The sequence below is a fragment of the Helianthus annuus genome, chromosome 16 (genome assembly GCF_002127325.2).
Source record: "Helianthus annuus cultivar XRQ/B chromosome 16, HanXRQr2.0-SUNRISE, whole genome shotgun sequence".
NCBI lineage: Eukaryota > Viridiplantae > Streptophyta > Magnoliopsida > Asterales > Asteraceae > Helianthus > Helianthus annuus.
In genome coordinates this window covers 22,799,691-22,825,482 of record NC_035448.2, presented here as the reverse complement: position 1 = coordinate 22,825,482, position 25,792 = coordinate 22,799,691, and the positions used below count along the sequence as shown (strand labels likewise).

Here is a 25,792-nt window from a genome sequence, read left to right as displayed (position 1 = left end):
GATCGATTATAACTATCCAACGATAGTCCAGGTGCTGCTCAATTGAGCTTGTACTTTGATTATTCGTCGTGATTTCGACTTGAATATTAGAGTGCTGTTCGAATTCGGACTATGCTCTGTTATTCGTTGTGAATCTGATTGAATTATCGAGTATTGCACTGATTAATCGCTGTGAAGGTTTAATCTCGTGAATTGACGTAACTGCTATTAAGTTACCTACCTAGTTGTGTGCACTAGGTTACAAGGATAAATCAATAGGCTAAGCTCTGCCTGTATAAATCTGCAATATATCAAGGCTTATCTGTAGACTAAACTTTGGCCGTATGAAACTGCATGATTATAATGTGAGTCATTCTCTTTTCTCACAGTTTGTGAGTCATTTCTCTTTTATAAACTCTTTTCTCACAGTTTGTGAGTCATTCTTCTTTTTAAATTGTTTTCTCACAGTTTGTGAGTAAGTATTACAATACCTCAAATTATTTTCAAGGTTATAATTACAGGGATTAAGTCGTGGTTATCTTAACCGCTGGTTAGTGGGGTATTGTGCACATTACTAATTTCTCACGGTTAGGCAATAAGCCCTAACATGGGTTAGGCTAATAAGACCTAACAGTGACAAAAGACCTTGAAAGATTTGTTGAAATCGAAGAAAAGAGTAACTAGCAGAAGACGTGTCGGGTTCTTCCAACAAATTGTGTATGTGCTTGTGTTGTAGAAACCGGTGATGAACTTGTGCTGTAGAAACCGGTGATGAACTTGTGTCGTAGAAACCGGTGATGAACTTGTGATGTAGAACGTTGGAAACCCGACAAACAGTCTTGACAACTGTGACAGCATATTCAATCTTCATTGCTTCATTAAAATTACAACACACGATAAAATGCTTGTAAAATTGCATCAACTATCCTATATCAACATACTCTTCTCCAGACGCTTAGTTGTTATGAATGACAACTTGAGGGGTCTAGTTAACTTTCAGATTCAGATTCAGGAAACAGATGATTTGTAAAAAAAAACTGGTTGATGAAACCGAAGCTGTTATTTCTATTGTTCAGTACTTCCGAGATCTGATCCAACCGAAATCCACAAATTCCAACAAATTGCATCAGGAAGCTTAACTTTAACGGACGATATGTATCTTCTATCATGTGACGGACCCAATTTTTGCAAGTTAAATCCACAATCAACGTATACAGGTGCAAGAGAATGGCGAGTTATTTCTGTTTAATCTATTACAAGCTACAACACACGATAACTTTACACTTTATATAGTGTGTGATTTGACCGGTTGTATTCAGTTATTTCTGTTGATCCACAAATTCCAACAAATATTTCACTCCAGTAGCTGAAACCAAACGTAGACGGAGATGATAGGCCTGGTAACCGGAAGAGAAAAAACCACAGTGATTCGGAATGTTTCGAATCATCACAGAAGACGTGTCGGGTTCTTCTGCTAGTGATTCGGAATGTTTCGAATCATCACAGAAGACGTGTCGGGTTCTTCTGCTAGTAGTATGAGTCTGAGTCCATTGTGGTTCGTGAATGTTTCGAATCATTACAGAAGACGTGTCGGGTTCTGCTAGTAGTATGAGTCTGAGTTCATGCGACGGACACAATTCTTGCAACTTAAATCCACAATCAACGTATACAGATGCAAGAGAATGGCGAGTTATTTTCAGTTATTTCTGTTGATCCACAAATTCCATTGTTTAAATCAGAATCATGTTCTCAAGACAAGGATCGTTCTAATAGATTAAAGAGAATAAACCAATTTTTACCATTTTTTTACCCATAGTATACGGGCCGTATAACAATATACGACCCGTATACAATCATCGTATACATAATATACGATCGGTAAAAATATTTTTTACCAGTCGTATACGGCCGTATAAACGGTATACGACCCGTATACGCATGGTAAAAAATGGTAATAGGTTGTGGTTCAGCCAAAATGACATCTAGCATTACTAACGGTTCAAGTAAGTATCTAAAATTTTGAAAATTCAGGTTTACCTTGTTAGTTTCTCAAACACTAATAAACATCTGCTTCCTGAATCTGAATCAGAATGTTAACTCTTTCACTCATAAACATCTGCTTCCTGAATCTGAATCAGAATGTTAACTCTTTCACTCATCAACATCGAGGGTTGTATCGGAATCAGGCGTTGGAAGGATTGTAGTAGTAGGACATTGGTACCACTGTGAAAGTTGCATCGGGAAGCTCAACTTTAACGGACCGGTTATTCGACCGAGTAATCAATTGTATTTTTTTAGTTGATTCTCTTGTTAAGTTTTTCTGAGCCAACCGAAATCCACAAATTCAAGTCAAGGATCGTTCTAATAGATTAATGAGAATAAACCCTCGTTTCTTCATCTTCATCTTCATCTTCAAGAACAATGATGAACAGATGATGTTGGGAATTAAACGCATGTACGTGACAAAACAAGGATCGTTCTAATAGATTAAAGAGAATAAAGCAAGGATGTTGTGAATTCGCATAAACATATATTCGTTTCATAACCTCCTGCTATAAATCAACCACAACTGACAAAGAGCCTGTATTAGAAACCATCCTATGTCTTTTACCAACCGAAGAGGCAGCAAGGACAGATAATACTTCATTTGTCGAGAAACCATATTGTCAAGAAACCAACATCTTTTAATACTTCATTTGTAACCGTAAGGATAATGCAAATTTGTACGTAAAGATCTCTACACAAACTGTGTATGTGCTTGTGCTATAGAAACCGGTGATGAATTTGTGTATCTAAATCAGGTTCTCTGCCTTAGATCGGTCATTCCTTGTGATACATAAACGTTGTATTCTTGTCTTTCAGAAGAGTTGGTATTGAACCAAGAATACTTCAAATATTCTAAACCCTACTTGGAAATAAACCAACAAAATCCTTATACTCTTATAGCAGAACCCGACACGTCTTCTATGATGATTCGAAACATTCACGAACCATAATGGACTCAGACTCATACTACTCACCCTCCCCTGAGGAAAAGTTTTCCCGACGACTCAAGACAAAGCAGTTGGTTTAGGTTCATATCAGCGTTGTTTATCACCCTGTGTAAGCATTGGAAGCCCGACCACTAGCAGAATCATTGCATTACATCCCCGTTGAAAACAAGTGATTAAAACGTTTCTCCTTACAACTCTCATCAAATGACTCACCCTTCCTTTTTATTACAGTCATACGACACATATTTTTGTTTTTCAGTCTTTGTTACTTGTTAAAGTTTTATTTTTTTCTACTTTTAGAAAGATTTGACCACCTAACGACTGTAAAATGTCTCGTGTGATTGACACCTTAAATCCATTAAATACTTTGGGTAAAATCTAATTTTCTTTTCATACGGGCCGTATACAGTTATACGGCCCGTATACATTATTCGTATCTATTGTATACGACCAGACAAATTCTTTACACATGGTGTATACGGGCCGTATACAGTTATACGACCCGTATGGAATGAAAAAAACTGATAAAGTCTGAAGGCACAAACTTTGTTAGTTTTATTTTATTATATACGGGCCGTATAACTGTATACGGCCCGTATACACCATGTGTAAATAAGTTTTTGCCACATATTAATATTAGGACCCTTCTTAAATAGCAAGTTCACAACAACTTCAAATTATATGATTATCAAATATCACACTATTAAACTACAAACCTACCAATATTAGTGATGGATTTATAAAATTATTATGGACTAACGAGTGAGCTACCTTAAATTATAATTCAAAAGAACTAAATTCAACTTGGACCACGCTTAGAAATTATTTGAGCCTAGTTAGCTCGAACTAAAGCTAATCGAGTTTTAACCATGAGTTATGTAGGTTGTAGTTTGGGACATCGTGGATACCTCATTGTGTACAATTCTATTTTAGACCAGAGTATCTAGATGGTGATCATGAAATATTAATTGTATATTTCAAAGAGAACACAAGAACGAGTATGTAATTTATTTGTTTTGAAAATAAAAACGTACCATAAATATTTGAGCTTTTCATAACTCTGCATAATTGAGTTTGATAAACAAAATATCTTTATATAAATATTTGAGCTTTTCAAGTAGAGCTAAAGCTAATTTTGAATCCCTGAGGGAACTTGAGATTGCAACATATCGATCCAAGCTTGAGCTTAGCCTAAAGATATCACATCAAGCTTGAACCCTTATCGTACATTCGTACTTGAGCTTGACTCCACTTATTTACACCCCTACTACTTAGACCACCGTCACTTATTTAAAGAGATTACACGTATCAAACAAATCTCATGTTTATTATTTATAATCCCAACATAATTTTATAAATTTGTAACTGGATTTCAAGATTGCGCGTTGTGGCTTAACGCCACCTTCCATATCAGCCGTTAATGGCTTGAAACACCAAAATATGGGCGTTAAGCAAGGGCGCCGTTGAGTGGAGCGTTAATCCAGTAGCGGGGTTAGAGAGAAAGAGATGTGAGGCCTATGGAACCTCAACCAATCACCATTTTTCTTTGTTATTGTTAGTTAAACCACAACGTAATAATTAAAGAGTATGTAAATCCTATTGTTTACATGATAATGACGTAAGAAGTCATTATATTAAACCATAACGCATGGTAAAAAAATACCACCTTGAATACGATCTTCAAATTATTCATTCGGTTGGTTTCAATTGGACAACAATTTTATATAAAATAAAAAAAAAAGTTAGACAAAACAGAAAAAAAAAATCTAAGGGAAAGGAGAGGTACATGTGTCGAGTGATGAGAAAGTGCATGTGTTGCATATGAGATTCTTGATAAAGATTTTGACAAGTTTACATTAGACGTACCATTGTTCAAGAGTAAGCAGACAAAAAAAATAATGGTGTCGTTTGAAATGGAGATAACAGAATCAATTTTGCTTACTCAAATATCGTTCACTTGTAACTTAATTTGAGTCCCAACTTAATAAAAAAAGATAAAAGTTACCAGAATAATTAACAAGTATCATAGTTTAGATTTTTTTTATTTTTTTCAAACGATAAATATTATTCATGTTCTACTTTATACCACTTTAAGAGACATGTATGTCCGTCTATTAAGTGATTTAGTCCCACAATTACAGAAAATATTTATGTGTAATTTTATATTTTCTATAACATGTACATAGTCTTTTTTAACCATACTAACAGACGAACAACAGAAGGATACCGTATCATGTTTTTTTTTTGTTTTTTTTTTTTTTTTCACTACGCTTAATTTAATTGAATAACTATAGCAATAATTGGCATGTGGTAAGTATACGACTGTTTTACAAAATATTATAGGAAAAATTACTCTTTATAGATTTTTCAGGCAATAATTGATTTTTAACATGTTAGGTTAAATTGTTAAAAGTGTTCTCCGGTTCTCCACTTTTTTAGTGTTCCCCAATGAACCTCACACTATATATATATATATGTGTGTGTGTGTGCGCGCGCGCACGTGTGTGTGAGAGAGAGAGAGATGGTGGAGAGATATGACGCCGTTATAATTTTCGCGAGCCTGATTTTTTTTCCATGCTATAGCGCCCCCTATGGCGGTGTTCGCCAACGTCATAGGGCGTTATGGGGCGTGGTAACACCATATAACTTACCAGTACGGATGGACTAAAGATGTTGAAGATAATATATTTTGTGTATTTATTTTATAGTTAGCTGATTATGAGCACAGGTAATACAAAGGTTAGTTTATAAATAGCAATTTATCTTTAATTATTGGATATACTACAAGATAAACAAAATTAATTTTAGAATTTGAGCGAGCTAGTTTGTAAATAGCAATTTATCTTTAATTATTGGATATACTACAAGATAAACAAAATTAATTTTAGAATTTGAGCGAGCTAGTTTGTAAATAGCGATTTATCTTTAATTATGGGATATACTACAAGATAAACAAAATTAATTTTAGAATCAATTTGAGCGAATCGTATCAAGCTTAATAATATAATTTTTAAAAGGACAATATTTTATTATTCATTTGACAATAGAAACATGCGTGATGAAGAATATATGGACTGGTTTGTCAACACATCTATGCGTGATGAAGAATATAATTTTTTTCCTCTTTATTTATAAAAACACCATTAAAATGAGGGTAACTTGATCTTTTTAAACAGTAATTATATTTTAGTCCCTCACATTATTACAATAAAATTCTTTTTATTTTAATAAAATTATGGCTAATTAGTTACACTTATCACTTTTCACAAAAAATTATAATTATTTTATGTATTCTTGTTATATTTTATAAAATTATAATATTTAAAAAAAACCAAAGGTATCGTGATAACCTACTACTTTTGTCGACATTCCGATAGTTGTCTTGTCAGTATTGTTGTGCAGATTAAAATATACAAGTAGATGATGCATTAGTGTACAAGTGATTAAAACAATGTGTCCTATCACATTTCAAATGCTCAAAACTTTCTACATTATTGTCATTAGTATCAGTTTAATAATATTCTAACCCTTTCCACTCTGATTTTCGTTTGATTAGGATTGTTCACTGATACGTGGTTGAAAACCGGTGCTTGCTATTGTGTAACTTAACGTTTTTACGTAAGTTTTAGTTTCGAATAGCCTACTTTTAATCAAGAATGTGTTTTGCAGGTTTGATGGAGTTTAAGGAGCTTTTCGGGAGCTTTACGGGTCATCGGGTCGAAAACCGGAGCACCGGGATGCGTTACGGATCAATCGAGAGTGCAAGGAACAAGAAACGGAGAATTGGACTTTTAAGGGCCGTCGGCGACGGGTGTATACCCGTCCCGGACGGGTCCCAGAAAAACCCGTAGGCAACATTTTCCCGTATCCAGTCGCTTAAGGCGTCGGCCGAACCAGGCTTTTTGGGAGCCCGTCGGTGACGGGGTCAGACCCGTCGGCGACGGGTGCTGGATTTGTGAAACGCGAATTTTTGCTATTTGGGGGTCTAGCTCGATTTCCATTGGTCCTCAACTCATTGAAGACGGGAGTTACACCTTATTTTGAGTTTGAAAAACATTCTTGGAGCCATCTATCACCCACTACTTCATCTCTATTCCATCTACCATCCATCCAACAACCCGAAAATCTCATCCGAATCCAAACCCTAGTTCATCACCATCACAATCATCCTTCCGCTTTCAATCCATTCATCACCACCAACCATTCCAAACCCTAATCATTCAACCATCCATCTTCAAGCTCCAAGATGACCCAATTCAAGTCTCGTACATCCGTTGATCGTGCCATTTACACCATGAGCGGCTAATTCCTCGGAGGTTTCACCCCGGTGTAGGTTAATTGTAAGTTTAGGGTTTGAACAATGATTTAGTTTGGTTTTGTGACAACTTGATTTGTATTTGAATTGATTGACAATTGTCTTGCATTTGAACTATATTTGTGAATTGTCGAGTGAGTTATGAAATTTGACTTTGCGAATTAAGTTTGTGCAATTATGCCTTGTCATTCAAAAGGTTTTTACTTGTCCGAAGTAACGAAGTGCATTGTAGTCCGTGTATGCGTTGATAACAATTGGCACCTAAGCTTTGATGATAGAAATCCGTTAATAACATATTCAAGTGAATTAAATCTAAAACTTGTAAGAACCCTAGGATTGCAATAACCGAACCGGGTGTGAACCTTGTTTTCTCTATCTTGTCAAAACCTTATTTACATTATTGCAATTGCTTGTTTTTAGTAGTTATAATTTATATCTTCCAATCAAACAAAAACACAAAAACATATCTTAGCAAGCTTCATAAGAGTGACATTTTCTACATTTCATTCAAAGTCCATTCGCAAACCACATACTCTTCGTGGTTCGACCCCTTGCTACCACTAGCTATTTGTTAAGGGTAATTAGGGTATATAAATATTATCTTTGACCGGAGCGCGACTCTCCGATCAAATTTTGGCGCCGTTTCCGGGGAGTGCGTGCGCTTTGTGTTTGGATATTGTTTGAATTATTGTGATTAACTGTTTAATTTGCTTAGCTTTCTTTTTGTACTTGTCTTTTTCCTTGTTACGCGGGGTGTGTTACTTGTGCAGGTTACAGGTAGTGCATGCGTACATGAAATTCCGGGAGGACTTCACCTCTAGTTTACGAACCGGAAATTGAAAGACTCGCAAGAAGAAACTTAGCAAGCCGGTTAGAAGCATTCACCAGTTTGTTCCGACGACTAGATTAAACTTCATAGCCTTGCACATACGAGTTTGATATGAGCTTTGTTCGTATTCTGTATGTTTGTGTATTTACTTAGTTGGGTGCACACACTTACATGGGTTAAGCGGTAGTAAATTGACATAAAAAAAGCTCACTTGTTTTATCTAATTCGCTATATTTAAAAACTTTATATAATACCATATTCAACAAAATGGAATTTTAATTTTCATAAAAAAAATTATAAAAACGTTTTTAGAAGCATTTTCGTTTTCATAAAACCTTTTTTTTATAAAAACGTTTTTTAGAAGTTTGGTAAATAAGTTTTCTACCAACGAATTTTTAAGAAAAAAACTCCATAATCTAAACCTAATACGTCTTAAAAAAGTAAATACCAGATTCTGTTGCGTTTTTTCAGGGATTATAAGTTCAAAAATAGTCTTATAGATAATATTAGTTAGTTGAAAAATGCTACATGTTATTCAGTTCGTTTGTTTATAGGTTCTATATATATATTTTAATTCATTAATTTTTATCACTTTAAGAAATTTCTTGTTCTTTATAATTTTTTGTTTATAGATAATTGTAATTTTTTGTTGTATATAACTTTAATTTATTCTTCTATGCTCATACTTAACATTCATCTTATTCATCATTCAGTTGTTTTGGAGCTTCAATATTCATTCTTTCAAATCTTTACACAAATATGTATGTTTCTAAAACATGATATATTGTTTGTTTATTTTTTTTTGTTTTTATATTATGTTTAACTGTGAACGTCGTTTTTTATCCTATATTATTTATAACGGTAACATGATAAAAATATGTAACTAAAATACTTAACATTTTTTTTTCAGTTCCCCAAACTACTCCAACTACTACTGATGTATCAGTTAAAGAGGAGAACAGAGAAGAAACTCATCCTCCAAGGGATGTAACAATCAAACAGGAAAAGATACAAGTAATTCCAGAGGACGCTGATCTCGATGATGACAAATAGTGGTGTGATACTATAGATGACATGTTTAAGCCGTATGATTACTAAACTGATCTCATCATGATGCAAAGTATTTGACACTTGAGCTTCTAGTTTTCAACTTTTATATTTAAAACTTATATTTCCTTATTCGTGTACTACTTTATATAACTTTTATTTATGTTTAAGACTTATTTTTTCTTATTCGTGTGTTACTTTATTGCGTTAATGGTTTCTTGAAGTACTTGATAATTTAAATTCTAAATTTAATAATTACTAGACATGTGTAATACTTATGACATACATCCACACATAATGCTACCGTAAACATTATATGAATAAGAAAACTACAAGAAACAAGTTTCGCAATGCAAAGTGTCAACCTCGTCGCATCGCACGAGCACCTTATTAGTGTTATTAAAAGAGATATGTATGTTATACCATACTAGTATGAGATTTCATTAGAAATTAGAGTAAAGGGAGGTCATTTCCTTACTATTGATAACGTCATAGATACTTTGCTTTATTAATGTAAAACTAGCGGGGTCTGTGGCGCGCTATGTCGAGAATTTGGTTTCGGTTAATATTATTTCAATTTGTTACGACATTGATACGGGACAAGTACTCATTATAGTAAATGTGGTGAAAAGATGATTTATTTGCATTACTAATGTAAAACTAGTTATTTTTTTGGCGCGTTGTGTCAAAATTTTGGTTTTGATCGATGTTAATTTGATTTGTTACAATAGGTAGCGACGCTCGTTGTAATAAATACGATGAAAAACAAATTAGGTGAATGATGATGTGAAAAAAATTGTAAGCATAGGTGAAATATCCACGAATTGCATTATAAAATATTAGGTGAAAAGTCGAAATTGATTGTTATCCACTATTTTCATCGGGCTTTTTGGTTCATTTGGTTTCTAAAACGTTAAATTATTATGATATACAATATTAAACGTTAAATTATTATGATATACAATATTACAACGTGATGAACTTTTTAAAATTGTAAGAATATGACTTGCATTAAAAATTCATTACAAAAATAATGTTACACCAGCCAAACTATGCTTTGATTACACATGTACAAAGGTTAAATATTATTGAATTCATGTTGATGAGAGTTTGCCACGTGCCTCACATAATGCTAACTTCCAAACTAACTAAACTTTTTAACCGACCACTTTCTGTCCTTGTCAGTAACCATTTCTTAAGGGTGGACGGGGCACCTTCAGTGACCCCATGCGGTGAGTGGTTTTACCGTGCGGGTACACCGCCACCATCCAAACTTTACCGCGTGGGGACTTCATAGCTCGGTGTGTGCTCACCGATTGAGAGAGAGGAGAGAGAGAGAGGGTGATTAGTTGTTAATGTGGGTCCACCCTTTTTCCACCAATCATATTTTTTTCTTCTTTTTTATAAAAAAAAAAATTGTGTGAGTGGAGTGATGCCAACGTTTGAGTGTAAAATGAGGACTTAAGAGTGGAGTTGACGTGACGCGTGCTGATTGGGTGTGTGTAAGAGAGGTCACTCCCCCCTTAGAGGAGTACCCCCCACACCCTAAGACTACCTTATCAGAGTATCATTAATAATTTTTTTTTTTTTGAATGAAAAATAATCTCAAGTGTAAATCCACTATGTTTGGTGATATATCCAAGGTCGACTTCTCGATAGTCATGAGATTGTTTCCCACGATATGCGGAAACTGGATGGAATCCGTAAACCCTCGCCCCCGCGTCAGGTTCGAACCTAAGATTAAAGCCCCGATTTGTCCCTTGAAAATGGCCCAACCGAGAATCAAACTTACGTCTCCACTAGAAAGGGAAATCAATTTACCATTAGACCAAGTTCTCAGGACATTAATCATATTTTTTTAACTCTTAAGAATATCTTATCAGACTATCATTAAATATATTTTTTTAACGGTAAATCAACTGGATTCCAGCTTACTTCAAAAGGTCAGTATATGTTGTTCAAACTCTTATCCCAAGTTTGAATCCCTCTCAGTCACCCATATTTACATAATTTGCATTTAATAAGAATCAAACATGAAACCTTCACAGAAGAAAACCACTTGAAAAACTTCCTAACCAACTAGGCTATACCATGCCAAGTGGAGCTAGCTCACTTGGTAGAGGCTCTTGCCTCTTAGTAGGTTATTTATAAATATAAGAGTTTAGCCATTCAAAAAAAACTAGGCTATACCATATTAGCCATCATCATGTATGTGAAATAACTTGTTACTAAACTAATTTTAGTTAGGGCGTTACTAGACATACCTTCCTCCCACAAAATATGATGGATAAGCTTTCTTCTACATAAAAAAAAATAAAAATAATATTCCTCTTACATAAAAGGTGTGTTCAACAAGACCCAATAAGTGATCAGTAATAATCATTTATATTTTAATTTTTAACAATTTTTAACAATAATATATAAAAAACTATAAGATATAGAACGGTGATGTAAGTGCATAAATGTTATACTCTTATTTTTCTATTATAGATAAGCCTGAAGGCTGAAAGTAGTGATAAGCTGAACAGTTTAGATATGAATTAAACGATACTATAGAAGGTCCAAGATAAGATATAAGATAACTTTGTTATTCCAAGATAACATATAAGATAACTTTGTTATTTCTAGATTAGTTTGTTGACTCAATACATATCCAGTTTGTTATGTTTTCCTTATGATAACTACTACTCTATCAATCTCTACACTTTCCCATTATATCTGTCACTACGTAAAAGTGACTTATGCACATTGCATAGTTTTCTAGTTACAATTGGACCTTTTTATGTTAAACATGCCCCATTATATGTGTTCATTTAGTTGTATATCTATATTTATACTATATTATAATACATGAGGGAAGGATTTCTAAAAGTTAAGAACTTCTTCCCCCATTATTTATAAATAAACCCCTAGAATGAGGGTAAATTGGTCTTTTAAACCATAATTATTTTTTAGTCCCTCAGTCTATTACATTTAAATCCTTGACATTTAACATAATTATGGGTAATTAGTTACACTTCCCCCCTCCCCTCTTTAATTCTTTAATGTATTCCTGCGATATCTTACAACCCGTAATGTTTTAAAAAAATCCGAAGGTACCATGACGATCGGGACATTTTTGTCGACTTTTTGATGGTTGTCTTGGTCAATATTGACGTACTGATTAAAATGTATAAATAGATGATGCGTTAGTGTACAAGTGATTTAATCCTGCTAAAAGCACTAACATTTTTAAAAGTAAAACTATTGTTGAATAATGGATTAAACTTTTCTTTATACTTTAGTCGAAAAACTTTAAAGGTAACAGAATTTTAACCGGGAAAAACTTTTTAAAATTTAAACTCTAAATTATAGTACAATCACTTGAAAAGTTTTATGTACAGTTCATTTATGAGATTCTAGAGGCACTCTTCTTCCCTTCTCTCTCTGTCAAAATCCCTACTCCCATTTCAAAATTCAATAAATGATGGCCGGTGTATGTTACGTATCTTATTTATTTTAGTTTATTATTATTCTTAAGTCAAGGGATTAGGATGTTATTTTGGTTTAGTTTGGGGGTGTCTTATGTAAGTTTCTTATCTATTTATTTGGATGTTACGTATGGAATGGAATCAAGCATAATTTGAGTCAAATATCTCTCTATCTCTTAGTTTTCTTCTTCCCCAAGGTTTTAACCCTATCAAGGGTATCAGAGCCGTTCCGATCTCCGGTCGGAATTACTTTCGATTACCATGACTAACAATCGCAATCAAGAAATTGACAGCACTCTCAAGGAACATGGCAAGACAATCTCAAATCTCCAAGAAACCCTAGCCGCCATGTTGAAACAACAAGAACAGTCGATGAAACAACAAGAAGAGATCTTACGAGCACTCAAGGAGCATTCAAGCGGTGGCGGCTTCAGCGGCGGCGGAGGCGGCCCTGATAAGGGCCTGTTTTACGATGAATCGCGGACGGATACTCGGCCTATGCGGGTCGGGAAGGTTGAGTTTCCTCGGTTTTCAGGTGAAGATGTGGAGGATGGGCTGCAACTCGAAGATGTCAAAATAACACCTTCGGTTAACGCTTCAAAACTTCCGTTGCTTCCAGATCCAACAGGAGTCCCTGGGCCACCAGCTTATAAACCAGCAACTATTAACGCGAAGCGCTTGTCAGGTGAGGAACTAGAGTTAAAAAAGTCAAAAGGAGAATGCTTTTGGTGCATTGAAAAGTTCGTTCCAGGACACAAGTGCAAAAAGAAACAACTTTTTGTGATTAACGTGGGAGGCGATGAGGAAACTGAACAAGACGACAAGGGTTAAGGATTGAATTGAAGAGCTTACTTTTTGAGGGCAAAAAGTAGGTTAAGGGGGGAGTATTGTTACGTATCTTATTTATTTTAGCTTATTATTATTCTTAAGTCAAGGGATTAGGATGTTATTTTGGTTTAGTTTGGGGGTGTCTTATGTAAGTTTCTTATCTATTTATTTGGATGTTACGTATGGAATGGAATCAAGCATAATTTGAGTCAAATATCTCTCTATCTCTTAGTTTTCTTCTTCCCCAAGGTTTTAACCCTATCAAGGGTATCAGAGCCGTTCCGATCTCCGGTCGGAATTACTTTCGTTTACCATGACTAACAATCGCAATCAAGAAATTGACAGCACTCTCAAGGAACATGGCAAGACAATCTCAAATCTCCAAGAAACCCTAGCCGCCATGTTGAAACAACAAGAACAGTCGATGAAACAACAAGAAGAGATCTTACGAGCACTCAAGGAGCATTCAAGCGGTGGCGGCTTCAGCGGCGGCGGAGGCGGCCCTGATAAGGGCCTGTTTAGCGATGAATCGCGGACGGATACTCGGCCTATGCGGGTCGGGAAGGTTGAGTTTCCTCGGTTTTCAGGTGAAGATGTGGAGGATGGGCTGCAACTCGAAGATGTCAAAATAACACCTTCGGTTAACGCTTCAAAACTTCCGTTGCTTCCAGATCCAACAGGAGTCCCTGGGCCACCAGCTTATAAACCAGCAACTATTAACGCGAAGCGCTTGTCAGGTGAGGAACTAGAGTTAAAAAAGTCAAAAGGAGAATGCTTTTGGTGCATTGAAAAGTTCGTTCCAGGACACAAGTGCAAAAAGAAACAACTTTTTGTGATTAACGTGGGAGGCGATGAGGAAACTGAACAAGACGATAAGGGTTAAGGATTGAATTGAAGAGCTTACTTTTTGAGGGCAAAAAGTAGGTTAAGGGGGGAGTATTGTTACGTATCTTATTTATTTTAGTTTATTATTATTCTTAAGTCAAGGGATTAGGATGTTATTTTGGTTTAGTTTGGGGGTGTCTTATGTAAGTTTCTTATCTATTTATTTGGATGTTACGTATGGAATGGAATCAAGCATAATTTGAGTCAAATATCTCTCTCTCTCTTAGTTTTCTTCTTCCCCAAGGTTTTAACCCTATCAGTGTAACCACATATTCGTGAAGATGGTGGCCTCTGTTCAGGTAAGACGACGACAATGAAGATGACGTCTAGGGTTTGCAGCGGCTCTACAGGCGGTAAAAGTGGTGATTCTGAACCAAAAGCGAAAGTAGAAGATGGTGTACGGACGGAACCAAACACAACCTTCATCTTCCTCTTCTAGTACCAAAATCATCTCTCTTTGTCTTTGGTTTTCCATGGGTCCTTAATGTTTTACATCTCTAGGGTTAACTCCGATTCTTTGATGGAGGGATGGTTTGGAGGTGTTTTTGGAACTAATAATTGATGTGGTGTTAGTTATTTCTCTTGGTGTCGATATGGCAGTAGCTTCCTCACTAGATGATGCTTGATGAGCTTGCCGAAGGTTCAACGAAGCCCAGATCTGGTATGCTTTCTCTTTTTTAACTGATTGTACTTTCTTAAATATGATGAGAATTTATAATTTGTGTGATTAGATTTCATTTGTTGTTAGTGTGCTTTGATGAAAAAAGAGAACCCGATAACTAAAACTGTCACGACCCCCGACCCACCCTGGACGGAATCGGGTGCCGTGAGCAGTCCAGTGGTACCGGTGATTATTTTTATTTTGAAAAACATTGCAGCGGAAATTTCATCAGGACCGTGAGTTAGGAAAAATATCAGAGTTTAGAAACACCGGATTTTATTTATTAAATAGATGGGATAAACCCATGTTTTACAAAGGTAGCTTTTAATATAAAAACGATATTTCTTAATTTGATTTAATTAATGAAATAAGCCACTTCTTGAAGTCCTTCAGTGCTGGATCTAATCCTTACTCCAATCTACTGTAATTACCTGAAACGCGTTTTAAAAAGGTTTTGTCAGCGGGAAATACTGAGTGAGTTCATTCAGGTTTTATAAAAACAGATTTGTTATAATTCACAGTATTAAGAGCGATTACAATGTTTTTATCAACCAATTATCAAGAATGGGTATTTGTCACTCGACCGGATCTGTGACTGTGGTCATACCACTATTGGGTCCCGTTGCCCCAAATAGTGACGGTTAACTCACACAGAGTAATAATCACTCACATAGAGTAATATTCACTCACATAGAGTGATAATAATAGTAATGTGCACAATACCCCACATACCAGCTGTAATTTGGTGATTACAAAGACTTAATCCCTGTAATTATAACCTTGAAAATAATTTGAGGTATTGTAATACTTACTCACAAACTGTGAGAAAACAGTTTAAAAAGAAGAATGACTCACATTATAAACATGCAGATTCCTACGGCCAAAGTTTAGTCTACAGATAAGCCTTGATATATTGCAGATTTATACAGGCAAAGCTTAGCCTATTGATTTAGCCTTGTAACCTAGTGCACACGAACTAGGTAGGTAACTTAATACAACAATTACGATAACTCACGAGATCAAATTCTCACAATGAACGACAAAGTGCGATACTTAAACATCCATTGATTTAACGACGAACGACAAAGTATAACCCTAATGTGGGTGGCACTTAAACATCCATTGGATATATTGATCGGTCGGAAAATGAATCGTAATAGCGATCGAGTTAATACCCTGTATCGTAGCAGCACCCTGCTATACTAATTAGTGATTCGCGTGTGTGTGGTGGGGAGTATTTAGACATATAGCTTAACAGAATGGAATACGTATTTGTGTAAAAACCCAAATCAAACCTCAACGATAGTCACGAGATTCGAACCTTAACGAACTTCACAAAGTGTAGTCTTATTCAGACAGTACTTTGGCATCCGTTTAACGAACTCACAAAGTATAATACTTTGGATTCCGTTAGTTGGTTCCTGAATCGACCGAACAGAATATCGTATCGGTGATTATTGGTTAGAACACCAACGTATAGAGAGAAGAAGAGAAATGAGCAAAGAAAAATGAATCCTAAGCTTCCTATTTATAGCAAGCAAGCAAGCAAGCACCTCAACATATTTCTGTCGATGTGGGATAGTGACGTGCCTGCCTACCTGCTTGACGTGCTAGCTAGCTTGCTTATATATATTAATTCAGCTGCTTCACTCGTTTTTCTTGCATAACTTTTAAAATATAACGTTTTATAAAACGACGAATATGTCTTTGAATGAGCATATTTTTATCTACGTTTTAACCTAAGTTTCATTAAAAACGGAGTAAGGGAAATAAAATAATATATTTAATTATTAATATTAAACGTTCTTATACGACCCCATATATATCTATTTTTAATAAACCTTACTTAGCTTAATTAATCTTGTTAGCTTAATTAATATTGATTAACTGATTAATTAATCATACTAAACTTAATTAGGGTTTCCTTATTGCATAATTATCATACTAAATATTAATTTTAGTGAGGGTTGTTACATCCTCCCCACCTTAATAGAAATCTCGTCCTCGAGATTTGGACTATGATATTTTCTTTATGTTTCTTCTTTTATTTTAAGAGAAATAATGTATCGTGGAATGGAATCAAAAGATATTTTGAGGGGTATAAATTTTAAAAATAGAAATGATTTATAGAAACAATTGGATTCAATATCCGAAATGAACTTACTTTGATCAATTAGGGGAGATTCTGAATTGATAAATATCTATTTGTGAATGTAAGTATGGAAAATGATTTGTCAATGATTATCCGAAAGTCAATATCGTTTACTTAAATGGTACTGGACAATAGAATTTAGTGTATCGTAATCTGAGTACATAATTGTACCAAGAATATGACAAATCAAACGAATGGCGTATGAATAGGGTTTAGCACAGGCTACAAATCTATTCGGACGCTACAAAGTGTTTGTAAAGAATTCAATGATGACCGAATAAATTTATTGTTTTTGAATTTGAGAGTTTCAAGGAGGCGAATCTGGATATTTCAAAAGATGAAATGTTCAAACGAATAAGATGAAATGGTATATATATATATTTTTTTTCAAGGTGATTGGGTTCAAGCCAGAAGATATATGATCTATAGAAAAATGAATGTGAAGAACTTTTTGGAATTAGTAAAATTCTTTGTCAGAAGAAAACTTACCTTGATTGGTACCTAGGGAAGACTTAAGATTGACCGGTTCAAAATGAAATGAAAACAGGAAAATGATTCGTCAAATATTGAATTATGATATGAAAAAAATCAATGTGCTGCGATAGGTGATTTGTAAAAATACATGAAAAGACAATAAAGTTAGTGTATTTTTGTCTTAATACATAATTGTATTAAGATGATTTTAATCAAATGTTTGATTAAAGATAGGTGATATTTTAGTTATTAAATATCTTTTTTATGTTATCATAAAGTAGAATAATAAATATAGATAGGTTTGAAATATCAAAATCCGTGGGAACTTTTGACAAAATAATGATATAGGTTTACCCAATATTCTAGAACTCATGATTATTATTTGTAAAATCAAGTGTGTTTAACTATAAGATTATGGTATTTTAAATCATAAAAGTAGAATAATAAATGTTTATTTTAATATCAAGCATACTTAAGTATTGGCTTGCGTAAATAACATTTGATATTTTAATATAAAAGAATATTTCTATAAGTATTTAATGGTTGTGAAATATTAATCAAGATGAACATTTATTTATAATATGTTTTGTTTATGATTATTTAGATAATTCTATTCGTCCCTTTTAATTGTTTTATGAAAATATGTCTTCTCTTTACAGTACAAAGTATATATATTTCTATATATATAATATATAAATATTTTTATATATAATTGAAATTTACTAAATAAGTATGATGACTTAATTACCTAGTCATTATCACGGCGGATATTGGTTAGTGCTGCCTTGTTTAAGCATAGGTGGCCAGTCCATGCCTAACTAAGGCTAGGCTATTCAATACATGCCCTTGATAATAACTCTAGTATCTAAAAATAATACTAACACTATTACTATTAATATATTATTACTAATAATAAAACTAATATTAATTGCCAATAATAAATGCATAAACTTAAATGAGAATATACTTCAAACAAAATTTTATACGTAAAAATATAAATTCTTTACCTTAATGGTTTTAACAAAAATTTTAAATGTAGGAATACTATATTGTAAGTTTCTATATATAATTAAGTTTATATAATGTTTTTCGATCAATGATGATAAGGTAAGAAATATCACGAAAGGCTCGATTAGGATATGAAATGGTTGGATCATTATCTTAGCACACAATTGTGTTAAGATTGCTTTCATAAAATAAATCAATAAAGCGGATTCAATATAAATAAATAAATAATTAAATCCTAGATTAGCGCAATCTTCAAATTTGTGAAAATGTCATCATAAAGGGATCGTGATCAAAGAAATGATTTGATGAATTCGAAGACTAAACAAGCATGTTATGGTTTAAGAGAATTGAAGTGCTTGTTGGGACTATTTTGAATATGATGGTTTCAATCCATCATATGGGACTTCGAATTGATTACGTATTGAGAGCAAGTTAACTGGGTTTGGATAAAACGAGTTTTAATAAGGAAGTTCGGACATGATCACAACAGAAACCATGTATAACCTTCAAAAAGAAAATCGAGTTTTTCAAAAAAAAATTTATCGATCAAATATCAAAGAGTAATCATTTTGCAAAACGCGGTTTACAATGCAAAGATCAAGTATAGCGAAATGATATTTGAGGTTGGATAAAACAATAATTTGGAATGAAACCTTCCTAGGGTCTTATAACTCAAATGAACCACATGCGCAACAAATAGTGCATGTGTATCGTATGGATTTACCAAGAAACGAAATGGATCAATATTTACTATTATGAAAGAATTCTTTATGGTATGATGACCATTAAAAGAACACGAAAGTCAACTTATTATAGGCAGAAGTCAGAATTGCTACGAAAGGAATATAAGAACTTTTATCTGGAATTTTGTGTGATACCCGTTGTTAAGTGCCATTATCAAGGAATGTCGAATGAACTGAAATGGAATAGGGGATTTGCAAAGGTATGTGACTCCTTTTTCAGTGATAATAATTATGACTTAGTTTAGAATGTGCACCGATGATTGTGAAATCTTGTTCCAACGTACCTCAGCGAAATGTAGATCGTTTGTAGGATCACGTGGCAAAGTGCTTCTTTTTGATTAGTAGTTTTCTACTGACAGAATTAGTATTGGTGTCATCGTGCCCAATTTATACTTTTCAAAGTTCTTGCCTTGGAAAGTCGTGTGTGATATATTTCAACGTCTGTGGACGTATATTTTAAGTTTCATATGTTTTCTTGTGCATTAGCACAACTTTATATGTTTCTTACTTGTGCATTGTAAATTTTTATACTTTCGATGATATCCCATCTTTAAAGGGTTCTCATTGTATGAGTTACGAGGTAAATGATCAAACAAAATAATGTTTGATATTGGAAAAGAGATTCCTGATAAAGAATTCTAGACACGGATGCTTGTGCTTTATTTCAATTTATCAATCCTTATGGTTTTTTTTTTTTTTTTTTTTTTTTGGAATTTCCTTATAGATATACCTGTCTATATAATCACATATTTCACATGCTGAAATAAACATACCATTTATCAGGTCAATGTATTTAACAGATTCATATTTCCAAGAACCACTCAGGTATTTGGTCATGATACTATTTAGGGAAATCTTGTCACTGATTTGACATAACATTTACCCCGTCTTATCCGGTTCGCGCCGGAGCGGTAATCTCAATATGTCCGGACAAGCTGGAGAGTCTGCTACTCTATACCCAGTTTTGCCGGAGAAAATTTTCTATTTCCCATAAATAGTATCTTTTCCAGATTTAAAAGTGCCTCTTTTATTAGGACTTTTATCCAGAATCAAGGAAATTTGTATTCTCATAACATATCTTTATTCTAGACCAAATAATATCAATGAGCAAGAATAAATAGCAATTAAGTGCTATTGCCTGCTAACCGTCATACCAGTATCCATTACATTACACTTATATAAGTAATTTACCTTAAAGTTTATTTTAAGGCAAAATTCTTAAGTTCAAGTCTAAATACCATCCGGAGTGCTATTAAATAATATTAAGTTTCTAATTCTCCGTTTCACTTAGGTATTATTATAACACCTAATTGTGTAAACCAGTGGCTTAGCTTATACTAAGGCATCTTTTCTTATGTTCAAGTCTAACTGCTATCAGCTGTGCTACCATTTAATAGAAATCTCCTAACTCTTTTTAATTAAGCTTAAGTATTATTATCACAACACTTATAGGCTTAAAGCAGTGGCTCTGATACCACCTTCTGTCACGACCCCCGACCCACCCTGGAGGGAATCGGGTGCCGTGAGCAGTCCAGTGGTACCGGTGATTATTTTTATTTTGAAAAACATTGCAGCGGAAATTTCATCAGGACCGTGAGTTAGGAAAAATATCAGAGTTTAGAAACACCGGATTTTATTTATTAAATAGATGGGATAAACCCATGTTTTACAAAGGTAGCTTTTAATATAAAAACGATATTTCTTAATTTGATTTAATTAATGAAATAAGCCACTTCTTGAAGTCCTTCAGTGCTGGATCTAATCCTTACTCCAATCTACTGTAATTACCTGAAACGCGTTTTAAAAAGGTTTTGTCAGCGGGAAATACTGAGTGAGTTCATTCAGGTTTTATAAAAACAGATTTGTTATAATTCACAGTATTAAGAGCGATTACAATGTTTTTATCAACCAATTATCAAGAATGGGTATTTGTCACTCGACCGGATCTGTGACTGTGGTCATACCACTATTGGGTCCCGTTGCCACAAATAGTGACGGTTAACTCACACAGAGTAATAATCACTCACATAGAGTAATATTCACTTACATAGAGTGATAATAATAGTAATGTGCACAATACCCCACATACCAGCTGTAATTTGGTGATTACAAAGACTTAATCCCTGTAATTATAACCTTGAAAATAATTTGAGGTATTGTAATACTTACTCACAAACTGTGAGAAAACAGTTTAAAAAGAAGAATGACTCACATTATAAACATGCAGATTCCTACGGCCAAAGTTTAGTCTACAGATAAGCCTTGATATATTGCAGATTTATACAGGCAAAGCTTAGCCTATTGATTTAGCCTTGTAACCTAGTGCACACGAACTAGGTAGGTAACTTAATACAACAATTACGATAACTCACGAGATCAAATTCTCACAATGAACGACAAAGTGCGATACTTAAACATCCATCGATTTAACGACGAACGACAAAGTATAACCCTAATGTGGGTGGCACTTAAACATCCATTGGATATATTGATCGGTCGGAAAATGAATCGTAATAGCGATCGAGTTAATACCCTGTATCGTAGCAGCACCCTGCTATACTAATTAGTGATTCGCGTGTGTGTGGTGGGGAGTATTTAGACATATAGCTTAACAGAATGGAATACGTATTTGTGTAAAAACCCAAATCAAACCTCAACGATAGTCACGAGATTCGAACCTTAACGAACTTCACAAAGTGTAGTCTTATTCAGACAGTACTTTGGCATCCGTTTAACGAACTCACAAAGTATAATACTTTGGATTCCGTTAGTTGGTTCCTGAATCGACCGAACAGAATATCGTATCGGTGATTATTGGTTAGAACACCAACGTATAGAGAGAAGAAGAGAAATGAGCAAAGAAAAATGAATCCTAAGCTTCCTATTTATAGCAAGCAAGCAAGCAAGCACCTCAACATATTTCTGTCGATGTGGGATAGTGACGTGCCTGCCTACCTGCTTGACGTGCTAGCTAGCTTGCTTATATATATTAATTCAGCTGCTTCACTCGTTTTTCTTGCATAACTTTTAAAATATAACGTTTTATAAAACGACGAATATGTCTTTGAATGAACATATTTTTATCTACGTTTTAACCTAAGTTTCATTAAAAACGGAGTAAGGGAAATAAAATAATATATTTAATTATTAATATTAAACGTTCTTATACGACCCCATATATATCTATTTTTAATAAACCTTACTTAGCTTAATTAATCTTGTTAGCTTAATTAATATTGATTAACTGATTAATTAATCATACTAAACTTAATTAGGGTTTCCTTATTGCATAATTATCATACTAAATATTAATTTTAGTGAGGGTTGTTACAAAAACTGTATGCGATGTATAGAAATTACTTGTTACTTTATGTGGATCCATCAAACAATGAAGCCCATATATCTGGTATGCTTTTTCTGTATTTTCTTTATTTCTGTAGTAACCTTATCACTCTTATTACATCTATGAATTTGTTACATAAAGTAACAAATTACTTGTTACTTTATGTGGATCCACGTTGAGTATTTCGTTATTTTGTTTAAATTTCAGGCTAAGATACTAAAGGCCCGGTTGTTACTAGCTGCTAAGGATTATGTAGAGGCAATTTCGGAATCATGCTGAAAAACAATAAAAAAATAGCTCTGGATAAGGGAAAACTTGAAGATGCGGTTAGCTATGGAACAAACAGTAATTTATATCTTCCTGCTTATGCTTTTGAAGGTTTGGGTGCAAGTTTAAATGAGAGTGACAGTGTCCATATGGTAGTTTTCAGTGTGGTTTAGTTGTGTTGTTTAATGTCCGTGTTCATCAAAGTGAGCAATATCTTAAAATTGTTATTCATTGTTTTTCAAAATGCGAATATTTAAGTGACCAATTGTATTGTTTATTTATGCAGATGGGAAACATCCAGCATTATACAACCCCCACGAATAATAGTGGGTGGAGTCGTCCACGAGTGGAAAGGGTTATGTCTTGACCCTTCATTGATTCAACTATAATTTTTTTACTTTCAACATTGTACAGCTACTGTCAAAATTTCCCACGTATTTTGTTGGAGTACATTCAAGATAATACATGCATGAATGTGAATTAGCTGAACATGTCGTAGGTTTGATGTGCCACCTTGCCTCATGCCAGTTCAGGTACCCTTTTTTCACATTTTCCTCGTCGATCCATGTGTTGGGGAGTGTTTGGATGTGTGTTTAATTGATCTGTTTTGAGTGTTACTGTTAAAGTAAACTTGCCATCCTAACCACCTGGGACAAAAACATGCATATTTTGGTGTAAAAAATGATTATTGAGATAAATGTTGAGTTATATAGCTAATGGCGTGCGTTTTTCCATTTATAATACATATATATTTTTATTTCATCTTTATTTCTTTAGTAACCTAATCACTCTCATTACATCAAATGGTTTGATTTTCTGTAAGTACTATGACATTTTTTAATTTGATTTCATATAATCTTGGAGTTATCATAATTATTGCAAACAGAAGCTTACTTAGCTATCTGTTAATGCCAATGGTTACCTTATCTCCAAAGATGCTACTGGACGAACTTTTATAAAAAAAGAGCACTTGGTTTAAAGATTTTACCTTTTTCCGTCACAAAATTTGTAGCTATCAGATTTTTTTGGCCCAACTAACAAACTTGGCAAATGATGATTGCTGCATGATTTATTATTTTTTTCGTATGTGTCAAATGGGTCAGGTTGGGCCAACCCACAAACACTTTATTATACTTTTTTAGATATTTCATAAGTACTTAATACTTTAAATGACAAAACTATATTATTATAATAACCTTCGAAGATTTTTAAAAAAGCAATATGGAAGCATTATGTATTTGAATTTATATGAGATGGCCTTCAACCTATTTAAAGAAGTATACTTTAGATGACTCACAAATCACAATATGTTCAACATGTTCCTATTTTAGCCCAATTTTTATATCCAACTCACATCGTCCCATTCACAAATTAATTGATTGAAATTTTCACATCTGATTTTCAGTCTTACCATGCACTATTATTGGGGTATAAATGTAATTTTTTTCTCTCAGGTGGAGGATTGCGGATTGCCCTGATGATGCAGCAAGTTACATACATAGAGGTTGCAGCACAGCCCGTTATGATTCTGTACAGCGGCCGGTCTTATTTCTCTTGCATACAGAGATGAAAATGCTTGAAAGATTACAAGAGAAAAAGATACCTGTTCAATTTGACAAGGTAATAATAATATTAATAATCATTATAATTTCTATTATTTTATCTTTTATGTATTTATATATATATATATATATATATATATGTGCTAGCACTTGAGATATTGTTGTATTTTCAGTGTTGCAATTTTAATTTACAGCAGCCAAAGACAAAACGAATGCAATCTTGTCCTGGCATGTTAGCTGCTCTGCTAGCAAAGTACACAGACTTGTAGCGTTTCGCTCAACGGGCCTTCAATATATGAAGATGTCATTTTGACAATAACAGATGGATTTGATTGATTCTTTTTGGTCTCTGCTATTAACCTTAAATGTTTTCTCACTGCTAGCAGTGATAGTAATGAGGTAATGTCCTTTTTACCCTTTGCCACTCTATTAATATTTAAATAAAACACAACTTATTTCAGTTCTTAAGAAGATAGCATGGTTTTGCAGTTATATCATACATAGATACGTTTATGTGCATTTATACCATATTTATTACACAAGTGTGTCATCCTTTATTGTTTAGGATTGTTGTTGCCGCAAAAGAGATCAATGTGGGAATTCTCAGTCGATCAGACTATAAATAAAACATTGGAAGCTAATATTCCTTCGATTAATCATTTGAATCTGATCTTTTCTACTTTATCGTTTAGGCTTGTGTATTGATTATTTTCCCGTTTTCCCTTTGCTCAAATGGCTTTTCTTTTGTTGTGTTTTTCAGGTGAGTTAAAGAGTCGATGTCAAGAAGGCAAAACCATAGGCAGGCGGTGTTGAATATCAACTACAAATATTGTAATTATACATGTAGTGGCCGTAATATTTTGTAATAGTTACCAAATTCCTAACGTGTGCGCGACATGAAAAGTTTACAACTCTTCTTGTAGCGAAGACCTTTAATATCATACTGCTTTTTGTATGATTTTACCGAATTTTATCTTAAAATACCGGTACCATCTTGGTACCGATACAATATCGTACAGAGCATTTTAGATACATGTACCCATCCTTGGCGATTTTTGATACCGGTATTTTCGGTACCGTTACCAAGCTTATCCCTAATGTAAATTGGCGCTCCCACCGCATCGCGCGGGCACCCTACTAGTTTATTTTATTAATATTAGGTCGAGACTCAAGTCTCAAAGTAGACAATAATATATAATTAAAAGTAGGTTAGATTCAGGTTAAATAAAAATACAA

The 25,792-nt window shown here is 33.9% G+C and overlaps 1 protein-coding gene across 5 annotated transcripts; it reads left to right on the top strand.

Annotated features, from left to right (window-relative positions):
• Window positions 1-22,933: 22,933 nt before the first annotated feature.
• On the top strand, window positions 22,934-25,524 carry LOC110916136 (DEAD-box ATP-dependent RNA helicase 32-like). 5 transcript variants are annotated; one of them, XR_002579518.1, is made up of 5 exons: window positions 22,934-23,197; window positions 23,281-23,527; window positions 24,449-24,614; window positions 24,730-24,955; window positions 25,317-25,524. XR_002579518.1 is itself a non-coding variant. In XM_035986095.1 (4 exons), exons 2-4 carry the CDS (start codon window positions 23,460-23,462, stop codon window positions 24,823-24,825), a joined length of 309 nt encoding a protein of 102 aa, XP_035841988.1. In that variant the 5' UTR covers window positions 22,934-23,197; window positions 23,281-23,459; the 3' UTR covers window positions 24,826-25,524. The 5 variants fall into 5 exon arrangements, 1 of the variants encoding a protein (XP_035841988.1); XR_002579517.1 differs by having other exon boundaries at window positions 25,122-25,524; XR_004884990.1 differs by having other exon boundaries at window positions 22,934-23,072; window positions 24,730-25,524.
• The last annotated feature ends 268 nt before the right edge of the window (window positions 25,525-25,792 follow it).